Source organism: Labeo rohita, chromosome 5 (genome assembly GCF_022985175.1).
Source record: "Labeo rohita strain BAU-BD-2019 chromosome 5, IGBB_LRoh.1.0, whole genome shotgun sequence".
NCBI classification, from domain to species: domain Eukaryota; kingdom Metazoa; phylum Chordata; class Actinopteri; order Cypriniformes; family Cyprinidae; genus Labeo; species Labeo rohita.
This window is the reverse complement of record NC_066873.1, coordinates 31,234,536-31,248,466: the sequence shown is the minus strand read 5'-3', so window position 1 is coordinate 31,248,466 and position 13,931 is coordinate 31,234,536. Positions and strand designations below refer to the sequence as shown.

Genomic DNA, 13,931 nt, shown 5'->3' with positions numbered 1-13,931 from the left:
TTAATTTCCTGAATGACTGTACTATGAAACTGGTGATAATGTTGTTATTGCCAATGTAAATTGATTTATTATTATATTATGTATGGCACAGTTTCAATTTTAACTGGTCAGACTGAAGCACTGATGTGCTTCAATTTTTCCAGACGTGTTGTTTTTCTGTTTTTGTAAACACCCATTGTTTAAAAAAAAATGCTATACTGTATGTAATTATGATCTTAAATAGTTGTAATACAAAATTGGAAATAAACATGTATTTCAGAGACTAAAGAGCTAAAAGAATTAAAATCCAGTTGTGGTAGTCTTGGCTGAAGTTTTTTTTATGTGCCCTCATCTACAACATGTTGCTGATAGCTGTTGTATTTTAAAGCGACCTCTTGTGGTCATAAATCAGCAACATTTTCTTTCAGAATGATGTTGTCAATTGAAACACCTCAAGTTTACAGTTCTGTCTGTTTAGTACCTATGGTGGTTTTCGTTAGGATCATGGTAAAGTCAGATCTTAACTGAAGATGGAATGTGATGGAATCTTTTTTCTCATTCCCTGCTGAAAAAAACAATGGAAACCATCACAGAAATTCTAATGGTTTCCACTACAAATGTGACCCAAACCAGTCTTAAGTAGCATGTGCACATTTGTATCAGTAGCCAAAAATACATTGTATGGTTTAAAATGATCAACTTTTTATGCCAAAAATCATTAGGGTATTAAGTGAAGATAATGTTCCATGAAGATATTTTGTAAATTTCCTACTGTAAACCTCCAGATTCTAGATTTTTAAATAGTTGTATCTGTCAAATATTGTCCTATCATAACAAACCATAAATCAATGGAAAGCTTGTTTATTTAGCTTTCAGATTACGTATAAATCTAAATAAAAAAAAAAATGATCCTTATGACTGGTTTTGTGGTCCAAGATCACAAATACCATTACAAACCATCAACTTTTAACCATTAAAATGGTTTTCTGTAGTGTATTGTGGAACATATTCCCATTAGGATTTAGTAGTTTTAACAAGCCACCAATAGGTGATCGAATACCTGTAGAAACCCACAGGGTCCATTACAGTTTCCATTAAAACCACTACAAGTCCCATTATAACCAGTAAACCATTACAAATTTTGTGATGGTGTCCAATATTTTTTAGCAGGGTTTTGAGAGGCATGCATTTAATTAACTCAGCAGCTCAAGTGAATAGTTTTTAACAATGATCCTAACCTTTCATATGTATTCACTTTTCAAGACCATTTTAACAGCCCAGAGGTCAGCTGCACCTCTTGGGTTCAATGACCTTTGAAGCCCGAGGCCTTGAACATGGAAGTTAACAACACATGTTACCCATTCTTTTTAGGGTGGGGTGATGTTTAGAGACAAGGCACTTACATGAGTTCAAAGGATGAGAACAGAAAGCAGGAGAAGGCAATAAAGACGAGTTTCAATATAGAGACCTATTATAAAATAAGGTTATTAATGTTGTTAAATGGGTAGGGATGTTATGGTGAAAATTAAGCATCATGTACTAGTCAAATCCCTAACATGCTTCCGACAAATGTTATGAACCAGTGCAGATTTAAGCAATGTTAGATGGGTTTTTTCCTACCTCTCCAGCCTGCGTGTCATGCGCACACCCGAGGATCGCTGTTGGGCTGCAGTGATGCTCACTCTTAATTCTTCTGTGAGAAAAAGTTGTCTTCCTCAAGGGGTCGCACGGGGGCTCAGGAAGGCGAATCCTCCATTGAGTCGCATTCAAAATCTCAGGATGAGTTTATTCGTGTTGGAGACATCTGTACAATAAAAAGTGTAATATTTCAGTTTATTAAATTAAAAGATTTCTGCCTGTTATGTAGATGAAAAGCCGCTACGTCAAGATCTACGAACTGATAAAATAAAAGGTTTAATCGGTAATCACAAACGACTGTGATTGGTCAATTTATCCCAGCGTTGAGAAAAGAAGCAGGGGAAGTCTGATTCGTTTCGAAGCGAATCGATTCCTTTGAACAGTTCGTTTTAAAGAACTGAACGATTCCGTGATTCTTTACGTCAGAACGTAATTACGTAATGACGTGATCCCGACACTTTAGCATGGCATTTTACTTGCGGTAATGTTGAGTTAACATTCTTTTTGTTTGAATGCTGATGAAACAGTGAAACGGTTATTTTGGTAATTTTGGTCACAACACTCAGGAATTTCGGAATGATATTTACGCTTTTGTTGAAGTTTTTCCACATTTTTCAATACAAATGAGAAACATTTTATTTTGGATATTTTGACTATTAGTAAAAAAGCTATTAATTAGAAAGCTATAAAGACTGTCAGAATTTGCTCTGCATTTAAGGTTTAAGGAATCTTATGTAATATAATGGCCGTCCATTAATTAATTAATTTATTTAATTGTTTTATTTTACTCTGTTTTACTTTTGGTATTACCTTTTTAAGTGTCACTACTGTTGATATTTTGTATAGTTCTCTATGTTCTTGTTTTCAGTAATAAAAAAGGCATTTTACTTGCACTAAAACAGCCAAAAAATATAGACAGACATATATTGCTATTCGAGTTCTTTTCCCCCCGATTTTAAGCCATATTCAGCTTATAAAAACATCAATTTGTAAATTGAATGTGTATTTACATTAGTAATAATGTAATAATAGCATAATGTTTTAGCATAATTTAAAAAACATTTATTAATACCAGATGTTCTATCAAAAATTGCTACTAGCTACACTTTTAGCTACACGTTTGTGCTTTGGTACACTGCTCAGTTCTCAAAACCGAGTCAGTTCCCTTCCAGTTGTTAATCGGTTCATTTAAAAGATCCGACTCACAAGAACGATTCGTTCACGAATCGGACACCACGAGACAAAAGTAACACTTTTCACACAACAAGACTCCCTTTATGTGCTTCTTCGGAAGCTGATTGTACTGTATGCGACCATAATCTTCACAATAAATTAAATCCTTTCAAAAGCCGGTAAGCCCCGCCCACCGGAGCACCGCTTTTCATGCTAATGGCTGTTCCACGCTCTTTTTGTTCTAAAACGCTCCCTCATCCACAATGCACGCCTCTAATTTCACTTCCTCCGCGAGCCGCGCCTGGGACGGGGCTGGCTGACTTCAGCCCAGAAAAGAAAACACCATGTAAAAGAAGATTAAAACACATTTAGTGCGGTGTCCCTGTTAAATAGCCCCCTGAGTTGCGTGTGGCTCTCTACGGTTGAGAGAGAAAATAGCGGACGAGCCAAGCAAGTGACAGTGAAAAGAGATCGAAAGGTAAGAGATCTCCACCTCTGTCTCCTTGTATAGGGACTCCCCAGTTTAGACCTCTACAGTAGGAAGGTCTTTCAACGGATTTTCAGTCGTGCATTGCGCGTTTACGGCATCTGTTGCAAGATCCGAGTCATGATTGAAAGGAAGAATGAAGGTTCGCGCGCATCTGAAGTTGATGAAACTTTGTGCCATTGTGTAAACTTTAGAGTGGGCGCGATGTAGCCAACCAGTTTCTATTGAAACCGTTTAAGCAGAATTAATGTTTTTCTGAGCAAGGCTGAAATTCCAAATGCTGTTTTTAAATTTAAATATGGTCATTCCAAATTATTCGTATTCTTATTTTAAAAATAATTACAGTAAACCAGCCTAAGCTTGTTTGCCGTTCTAGCTGATCTCAAAACTTGGTCACTCTTGGTTTTAGACACTTGTCAGCTGGTCATGCTGGGAGATCAACTGGCCGGCCATCTAAACCAGCTGAAGACTAGCTTGAGCTCTGAGTTTGGCTTTTATAGGGGTTTTGCATACATTCGGTTTCTGCATTTGCAGTGTAGGCCATCATAAAAAGTGCTTTACTTTGGTAATTGAGTTTTTTGTGTCCATGAAAACTTTCCCAAATAATCATCGGAGCATGTTTTAATTATTTTAAGTCTTATATTCATTTATACTTTCGCTAGTAGACTACACCACCTCTCTGGGTGATCGCAAATAGGGCCTGTTGGTTTCTCCTCATAGCCTGCCATTGTCCATTCACCCCCTTAGACTAGGGAGCTTCATTGCTCATCCCCCTTTAAAATGTGATTTCATTTGTCTAGGGGAGAAAACTATTTGAAAAGTGGGGGATGGGACACATTAAAGCACCAGTATTGATTATATCCCAAAAGAAGGGGGGTTGTGAATGTCCTCCCTAGTTATAGTGATTGCTCTGCCTCTCCGTTTATGGCTGAGGAGCTGCAGATGGTCAGATCAGGATCTGGTGATAGTGCGATCTTTGCACTGATCAAAGCAAAGATGAAGTTAGTTTAATAGTATAATGGTAAATGAGTTACGATTCAACAGATGTTGGGCTCAGAGTGGTTTTTCAATTCTCCCCTAATGTTTAAAAGATTAGAAAAGCCCTGGGGAATCTAGCTTATAAGTTTATGAAAGCATTAGTAACTGTTTGGTACAAATGAAACCAAATTGTTTAGACTCTCTGTTTGGAATTTTTAAGTGTCTTTGAATGATAATTAAGGAATTTGGCTGGAGTGGTTATTGGTAAGCAAATATTTGTGTGACAGGCTTTTATAGGGAGAGTTTCTTTATAGGACCCGTGTCTGTTTTGTGGCACGAAGGGGCCACGGGTTGAACGACTGAGTACTTTTTTCTCGTAATTGGTGCCATGTGTTTTGTAAATAACTCGAAAACGTGAAAACCCACAGAAAGCTTGCACTTTACATTACGTTGTAATGCCACTATGAAATTGAGACCTGATCGGAACAGTTTATGCCAGTTTGGTTGGCCCACAAAACTTTAAGCTTGATGCCTGTCAAGGTAGTGTAGTATAGTTGTGTAATATCATATATGTCACCCTAGACCACAAAACCAATAATAAGGGTCAATTGTTTTGAAATTTAGATTTATATACCAATTGAAAGCTGAATAAATAAGCTTTGCATTGATGTATGGTTTGTTAGGACAGGGCAGTATTTGGCCAAGATACAACTATTTGGAAATCTGGAATCTGAGGGTACAAAAAAAATTTGAAGAAATATTGAGAAAGTTGTCCAAATAAAGTTCTTAGCAATGCGTATTACCACTCAGAAATAAGCTTTGATATATTTACGGTAGGAAATTTACAAAATATCTTCATACAACATGATCTTCACTTAATATCCTAATGATTTTGGCATAAAAGAAAAATTGATAATTACATACAATGTATCATTGGCTATTGCTACAAATATGTGCTACTTACGACTGGTTTTGTGTTGCAAGGTCACATATATTTAAGAAGTAATTTTTTTCAGTTTTTCAAAAACATTTTTTTTTGCTTACTCTATCATAAATGCTCTTGTTTTGAGCTTGCTGTTCAAAAGGTATCACAGTTTTCCACAAAATAATATAAAACTTTTTACGCATTGATAATAAGAAATGTTTCTTATGCAGCATGGCTGTTGAAAAGTCAGCTCTGATATCACAGGAATAAATTACATCTTAAAATGTATTAAAATAGTAAACAGTTATTTTAAATTATAAATATATTTTATAATATTATGTTTTTATTGTATTTGTATTACACATATGCAACCTTGCATATCTCAAAAAACATTCAAATATACTACAGACCTCAAACTTTGTATTTCTCTTTTTTTTTTCCTTCATAGGACGTGGCAGACAGTTATACCATGCAGGTGAATGATGGCCCCAGTAGTCACCCCATTTTTGTGGCTCCTGTCAACGGAAATGCTCAGCGGTCGTCAGGATATGTTCCAGGCAGGATTGTTCCAGTTCGTTCTCCACCCCCAGTCAAGGCTCCTCCTCCGCCCCCATTGAAGCCCCCGGTCCCGCCCCCTGCACGACCTTCGGTTTTTAATCTGTCTGAAGATGAGAGCAGAAGGGAACGTGCCCAGAACCAGCAGAGGAAGAACACTTACATTTGTGTTGGCGTCTTCTTCTGTGTTTTTCTACTGATTCTTATACTCGTCCTCAGTCTTTCCTCTAAAGATGTGTTGGATGGTAAGACAAAAGTGACACATACTCTATTGTAAAAAGTATAGAGTCACTAAGAACTTTTCCATTTTTTTTCCGTTTTTTTTTTTTTTTTTTTTTTTTGAAGTAGTCTCTTATGCTCACCAAGGCTGCATTTGTTTCATCAAAAATACAGTAAAACAGTATATTGTGAAATATTATTACAATTTAAAACAACTGTTTTCTTTTTTAATATATTTTGAATGTTCTTAATTTATTCCTGCAATGTCAAACCTGAATTTTCAACATTACAGCAGTCTTTCAGTCTTTAGTATCACATAATCCTTCAAAAAATCATTTTAATATGTGACCCTGGACCACAAAACCAGTCATAAGGGTCAGATTTTTTTAAATTGAGATTTATATATTTTCTGAAAGCTGAATAAATAAGCTTTCCATTGATATGGTTTTTTAGGATAGGACAGTATTTGGCCAAGATGCAACTATTTGAAAATCTGGAATCTGAGGGTGTAAAAGATCAAAATATTGAGAAAATCACCTTTAAAGTTGTCCAAATGAAGTTCTTAGCAAGGCATATTACTAATCCAAAATTAAGTTTCGATATATGGTAGGAAATTTACAAAATATCATGGAACATGATCTTTACTTAATTTCTTAATGATTTTTGGCATAAAAGAAAAATCGATTATTTTGAACCATACGAGGTATTTTTGGCTATTGCTACAAATATACCTGTGCTAAAGATTATTACATTTGTGTTGTTTAATATTTTTGTTGAATCTCTGAGACATTGTTTTTTTTAGGTTAAAAGTAGCATTAATATAATTTTTTTGTAACTTTTTATTAGCTGCTGAAAATTCAAGAATGATGAGTAGGAATGTGTTGAATATTATAGACCAGTGAGTAATTTGCATTGTAAGTCATATTTTTCCTGCAAAATTAATTGAAGGAATTATATTATAGTTCAGTGCAAGTTTTTTCTTTCTGTAAAGAAAAAAAAAATGCAAAGGAAAATTTTGGTATAAAAAAGCTTTTAAAATAAAAATTAAAGAAAACTTAAGATTTAATATATATTATCCCTAAAATATTATTTCTAGCAAAGCAAATATTAAAATACATTAATATATAATAAATGTTGATCATTCTTTTGTGATGGGACAAGTAATAAACTGAAATACTGGCTTGGCGTAATAGAAAAAAAGGCCTTATTGATTCCTGTTGTCAATTTTAAAACTCTACTCAGTCGTCTTGTACTCAGACTCTGAAATGTCCTTCTATGTCTTTTTGTAGAGAACTGCCCTCATCACAACCCTGTGCTGCACTCTTGGAAACCAGGCCATGACCTCAAAAAGGTGGTGGTGGTACACAGTGGTGAGCATTATCGCCTAGATTCATCTGCCACCCTGCACTCCATCACTATCCAGGCTGGAGGTAAGATCATTAGTGCAATTTGTAGAAAACACCTTTGCAAGACACATTGGCTTGTTGACTTTTGTACATTTCTGTATAAAAGAGAATTCTAGAACATTTACTTTGGGTTTTAAGACTAATCTTTGTGCTCATTCATCTCATTTATTTTATTATAGGTTCGGTTGTCTTTGCTGATGACAAAAAAGGCTCCAAAAACATTACGTTACGAACACGCCACATTTTAATAGAAGATGGCGGTGCTCTTCGTATCGGGGGTCCAAAATGTCGCTATCGCTCCCAGGCTACCATCACTCTGGTCGGCCGATCGGATGAAACCACCGTGACTGAGGTTCCCGGGATGGGACGCAAGTTTTTGGGTGTGAATGCTGGAGGAACTCTGGAGCTCCACGGGTCTGAGAGGCTGTCCTGGACCTTCCTCACTCGCACCGTACCCGCTTCAGGTTTGACTACCGGTGGCCATGCCTTTCAGAGGAACTTCAGCCGTGGAATTAACCTGAGGGTTGTTGATCAGGACACAGCGGAGGTGGTGTATAATGAGCGGTTCGACACGCATGAATCTTATAACGACAGTATGAAGCTGAGTCAGCTGCTGGAGTCACTACCTGCAGGGCGGATTGTTGCACTGGCCACCGGAGATTCTGCGGTTAAGAGCCTGCAGAAAGAGACCAAGAAAACCATCCAGGATCTTCTAGGCAGCAGCCATGTCAATAACCTCCAATACAGGTAAATAAGGAAGGCTTTTTGAAAACCTCCCTACTGTAAAAAATATTTTAAAGAAGACCTATTATGCCCCTTTTTACAGTATAAGTCTTAGGTGTCCCCAGAATGTGTCAGTGAAGTTTCAGCTCAAAATACCCTACAGATCATTTATTATATCATTTTGAAAATGCCTATTTTGAGTGGAAGCAGAAACACGCTGTTTTCGTGCTTGTCACTTTAAATGCAGATGAGCTGCTGCTTCCCACCCCCTTTTCCAGAATAGAGCTGCACCTTTACAGCTCATACCTCAGATATTCTGCCAAAAAACATCTGTTTGGTTTTGATTATCCTGTCTATTTCACTGAAATTATGTGTTTTAGACCATATCAGTTTAAACTTTTGATATAGGGTTTTCTGAGCGCACACATCCGACAGAACGCACAGAAAGCGGCTGTCACGGGACATGTGATACTACACTAAGTTCTAACTAATTCTTTCATGTATTATTGCACTTAAACTGTCAAATACACGTGTGGAAACGTGCAGATTAAGGGGCGATAATATTATAAAAAGTTCCTATTTCCACTTTACCAGAGGCATGCTAGTTTTTTTACATGCTTGCAGAAGAAGGCTTACCAAAACGAAGTTACTGGGCTGTCCTTATTCGTGTTTTCTGGGTTGGTAGATGCACTGGGGACCCAATTAAACACTAAAAAGTCTGATTTTCATGATATGTCACCTTTAAACCAGCCAAAGCTGGCTTACTATTCTCCCACTTTGGTCAGGCTGGTCTTGTTTTAGAAAGGTTTTGTGCAGTTTTCAATTGTTCAGGTTGGGAGATCACATTTTTTGTTTTAATCAGGTATAGGGATGTTGCCATGAACTCTGTCAGAGATTCTCTATAAATTTGCTTCAAACGTCATTGTAGTCAGAAATGTTTTTATAGCCGGAAAATGAAGCTCTGGAGGCTGGAAGCAGGAAAGAATCTTTTTCCAATCTGATGTGTTTTTGCTTTGATAATGCTGAGCAGAGCTTTGAAGTTTAGGAACAGAAACTGTCCTGTTGTTTCATAAACCATAAACCATAATTCCAGCTACTGAATCCCAAAGGCCGCATACATTGTGCAGACGTTACTATCTCATTTATGCAGTCATGCAGTCTGTTTGGATGGTTGCAGCACATTGTCTTTGCATTATATAACTAAATATCAAACAATGTAGCATGTTAGGCTTCATATTCTCTCAAAATTAAGCTGAATAAATAAGCTTTCCATTGATATGGTTTGTTGGGATAGTTCAATATTTAGCCAAGATACAACTATATGAAAATTTTAAATCTGAGCGTGAAAAAATATTGACAAAATTGCCTTTAAGAAGAAAAATAGATAATTTTAACCTATACAGTGTATTTTTGCCTATTGCTACACGTATACCCATGCTACTTAAAGGAGAAGTCCACTTCCAGAACAACAATTTACAGATAATGTACTCACCCCCTTGTCACCCAAGATGTTCATGTCTTTCTTTCTTCAGTCGTAAAGAAATTGTTTACCATCAATGCAGTTTAAATGCAGCTTCAGACGATCCCAAATGCGGTTGTAATCGATCCCAGCGAAACGATCGGTTATTTTTATTAATAAAATACAATTTAAATACTTCTTAATCTACAACCGCTCATCTTATCTTGCTCTCCCTGAACAGAGTTCAGGCAGAGTATAACTAGATGAGCGTTTGACATTAAAAAGTATATAAATTGTATTATTTTTATAAAAATAGCTTATTGCTTCACTAGATTAAACCCTTCCTCCTTGGCTGGGATCGTTTACAACCACATCTGGAGTCTTTTGAAGCCGCATTAAAACTGCATTTTGGAAGTTCAAACTCACAGGCACCATAGAAGTCCACTATATGGAGAAAAATGCTGAAATGTTTTCCTCAAAAAACATAATTTCTTTACAACTGAAGAAAGAAAGACATGAACATCTTGGATGACAAGGGGGTGAGTACATTTCTGTAAATTTTTGTTCTGAAAGTGGACTTTAAGACTGGTTTTGTGGTCCAGGGTCACATATGTAGATTTAGTGTTAATGAAACATTTCTTATTATTATCAAAGTTGAAAACATTTGTGCTGCTTAATATTTTTGTTGAAACCCAAATACATTGTTTTTTTTTTCTTCCCTTTTTTTTAATAGCATTAATCCAATTTTTTTGTAACCTTTTATTAGCTGAAAATTTAAGGATGATAAGTAAGAATGTGTTGAAAACTACCAGTCAGTAATATGCATTGTACGTTTTTCTGCAAAATGAATTTAAGGAATTATATTATAGTTCAGTGCAAAATTTATTCCCTATAAATTTGCTTCAGACATCACTATAGTCAGAAATGTTTTGTATTACTGGAAAATGAATCTCTGGAGAGTGGAAGCAGGAAAGAATCTTTTTCCAATCTGATGTGTTTTTGCTTTGATAATGCCAAGCACAGCTTTGAAGTTAGTGTGATTGAGAGCAGAAAGTGTCCTGTTGTCCTGTAAAGTCTCATTTAGTCATGCAGTCTATTTGGATGGTTGCAGCACATTGTCTTTGCAGTGTATAACTAAATATCAAACAATGTGGCATGTTAGGCTTCATATTCTGTTTAAAATTACAACCCTGTATTTGGCCAAAAATGGTCTCAAGACTAGCCAAAATAGTTCTGAGAAAACAGTGCCACTTGGTTTGATATTCAATTTTGTGAATGCAGTGGCATTCAGACATTTGGTTTGACAAGTGTGACTTGGGTGTTCAAAACACTCTAAATACTTTCAGGGGTCACTACATCCAGCACATTAATATTAACATGAAATTTAAAGCAAATATTAAAGTCCTTATTTATTCAGTTGGCATGTTGACTTTTGCCAGTATGTGTATGAGCAGTCAAATGTAAGCCAACTGTTAGTAGCTAATAGACCGTAGCGCTCTTTGGCTAAACCTAACTGGTTGGTTGTTCCACAGAAACGCATCTAAAGAAGCCTCCCAGTGTTTCAAACGGCAGTATTTTGCAGGAAAATGCCGGTGAAAGGTTAAACAGGCATATTTCCAGGGTTTGTTTGAAAAGAGCTGACGTGTGTATCTGTCTATATCTCACTGCAAGGATTTTTAAAGAGCTCAAAGCCATAAGAACCAGATGCTGAGTCTCTTCTAGTTACACTGCAGATAGAAAAGTATGGATTTTCAGTGAGGGGATGTATTAGCATGCAACATGTAAAGAGTTTAGTGTCAAATATCGAAATTCCTCCAGACATAAAGCCTACTTTTACAGTCTACTGCAAAGGCACTTGTGTGTAACATTCTCTTACTTCTGGAAATGTGGAAAATATGCATGCTTATTTTAATGTTCAAGCTGCAGACTGTGTCTCTAGACACCATTAGTTTGGGCAAAGTACATGAAAATCAGCTTTCTGTGTTTTGTTACAGAACTAGAACTCGAAGGCAAAGAAAAAGAGTATCATATGAGGAAATATTATCTGTCTGCTGACTACTGACTTTGTGCCATTGCAGTTATGTGGTTTTCAGTGAATCTAGTGGGGAGGATATGATTATAGTAGGTGTGACAGGAAAACCAACTTAAATTTACTCATTTGAAAACCTCAGTTTGACACATTGAAGACCCAGAAATCCCTTACTTTACCCTTGCTTTCCACCCCTTACCAGTCAGACTCACCACATCTCTGATGAAAACATGCAAACTTGGCAGCTCTCTTTTGCAAAACAGAACAATCTGGCACAATCTAACTGAAAACTTGCGCAACATGAACCAGCCTGTCCAAGTCTAACCCCCCCGCTCTCCATAGGTACTCCTGAGGGGGTGCGTTGCAGCGCTGTGCATATTTTTTTTTTTTTTTTTTTTTATAAAGTAGAAAATAATGTAATGCAATATAAAGTTTTAAATGTATTCTAATAATGGGTAGGAGAAGATAAACTGTTAATTTAATACAGTAATTTTTTTGTGTGATTTCAAACATTTATTTTGGCATAATAATAGCATTCTTATTTTAAGAAATGGCCTTTTATATTAGATTTTTTTTTAGATTTTAGATTTTTATATGATTCTATTTTGCAAAAAGTATTCCTTTTGCAAGGTGATCATCATATTTGGAGCATCAAAACAGCTAAATGACAAAAGGCCTTTGTTCCTTCAGAATCACTGATATGATCCCTGGTGTTTTTGTATCTGTTGAAGAAAAAGTTTGTTGTGCTATTGTGGAAAACGGTTTATTTCCACAAATTTCATGCAGGTTTTGACATCATGGAATCATGAAAGTGACTGCTGCCTGCTGTTTTGGAACAACGTTCCATGACTGTTAAACAAAGACTTTTAAGTTTTAGTGCCTTAGAGAGTTCAGGAAATGAATGACGATTCACTCTTTAATGATATTAGACATTCTTCTCCCCTTTGAGAGAAGGGAATAGCCAGGAACGAGATGGAAAAAGACAGGAAAGATTTCTGTGTTAGTCAGACATAATAGTTATTCTGAGAACTGAAGTAATCTTGCCTTGGTGGCTGCTAAAATATGAAAATAAGAAAGATAAAACAATGGTTTCTGGCCATCATAGACCTCCCACTTCACAGCAGCTATGTTGGCCTTAATGGTCTCGGTGTGAGTAGTTAGTCACTCTGTTTATCCACAAAGATTTTATTAACTTGTTGTAAACTGCAGTGAGCCACGCTCTCTAATGGGAGAAAGTTCAATGAGACATTATTTTCCAAACCTCTAGAGGATTTCGTGTTCGAGGCTTGGCCTTTAGCGCTTGTATGCGTCAGTATAACAAATAGCAGTTTTGACCTAGTTGCTTTGAAGAAGTAACTCCAGTTTGATCATAGTGGAAGTATTAATGCTACTACAGAAGCTGACTCCAGTAGCTCTAGAGCCTGTTGAGCCAGTTTTATTTTTATAGTATTTTTACCTCCTTTTTTCCCGCTCATTTCAATTCCATCCCTGCCAAAGCTGAATTATGCCATATAGGGAGAGAGGAAGTAGGATTGGATGTATTCTGTGGGGGAATCATTTATGAATTATGTAAAAAGGTCAAGACATTCATTAAGTCTTAAGTAGCACGGGAATCTTTGTAGCAATAGCTAGCAATACATTGTATGGGTCAAAACATTGCTAAGAACTTCATTTGGACAACTTTAAAGGGGATTTTGTCAATATTTTGATGTTTTTTTTCCCCTTAGATTCCAGATTTTCAAATAGCTGTATCTCAAATGTTGTCCTATCCTAACAAACCATACATCAATGGAAAACTTATTTATTCAGCTTTCAGATGATATATAAATCTCAATTTAAAAAAAATTACCCTTATGACTGGTTTTGTGGTCCAGGGTCACATTTCAAATCTGTCTGACTTTGTTCTGTGGAAACAGGGGAAAAAAAAAAAAAAAAAAAAAAAAATATATATATATATATATATATATATATATATATATATATATATATATATATATATATATATATATGTATGTATGTATATTGTATGGACAAAAAAAGCACCAAGACATTTCTCAGAATACATTCTTTTGTGCTTTTAGAAGAAATTAAGTCATTTTTGGGTTGACTGTCTCTTTAAAGGGATAGTTTAATCTGTCATTAATTACTGTCATTCCAAACCCATAGGCCCTTTATTCATCTTTGCAACACAATTAAGATATTTTTGATGAAATCCGAGAGCTCTCTGACCCGTCATAGACAGTGTTGGGTGATATGCTCAATTTTTAATATTGTCCTATTGTCAGCCTGTGAGATCGCCGATACACAATATTATCGTGTTAATTTATTTCATTCACTTACTTAGTTTCATTGCCGGAAAG

The 13,931-nt window shown here is 36.0% G+C and overlaps 1 protein-coding gene across 1 annotated transcript in view; it reads left to right on the top strand.

Annotated features, from left to right (window-relative positions):
- The first annotated feature begins 3,053 nt into the window (after positions 1–3,053).
- Positions 3,054–13,931, top strand: part of cemip2 (cell migration inducing hyaluronidase 2) — a 34,319-nt gene continuing 23,441 nt past the window's right edge. The window contains 4 exon segments of the mRNA XM_051108906.1: positions 3,054–3,268; positions 5,629–5,980; positions 7,244–7,384; positions 7,540–8,107. Coding sequence (XP_050964863.1) covers positions 5,650–5,980; positions 7,244–7,384; positions 7,540–8,107 — 1,040 coding nt within the window. The 5' untranslated portion in view covers positions 3,054–3,268; positions 5,629–5,649.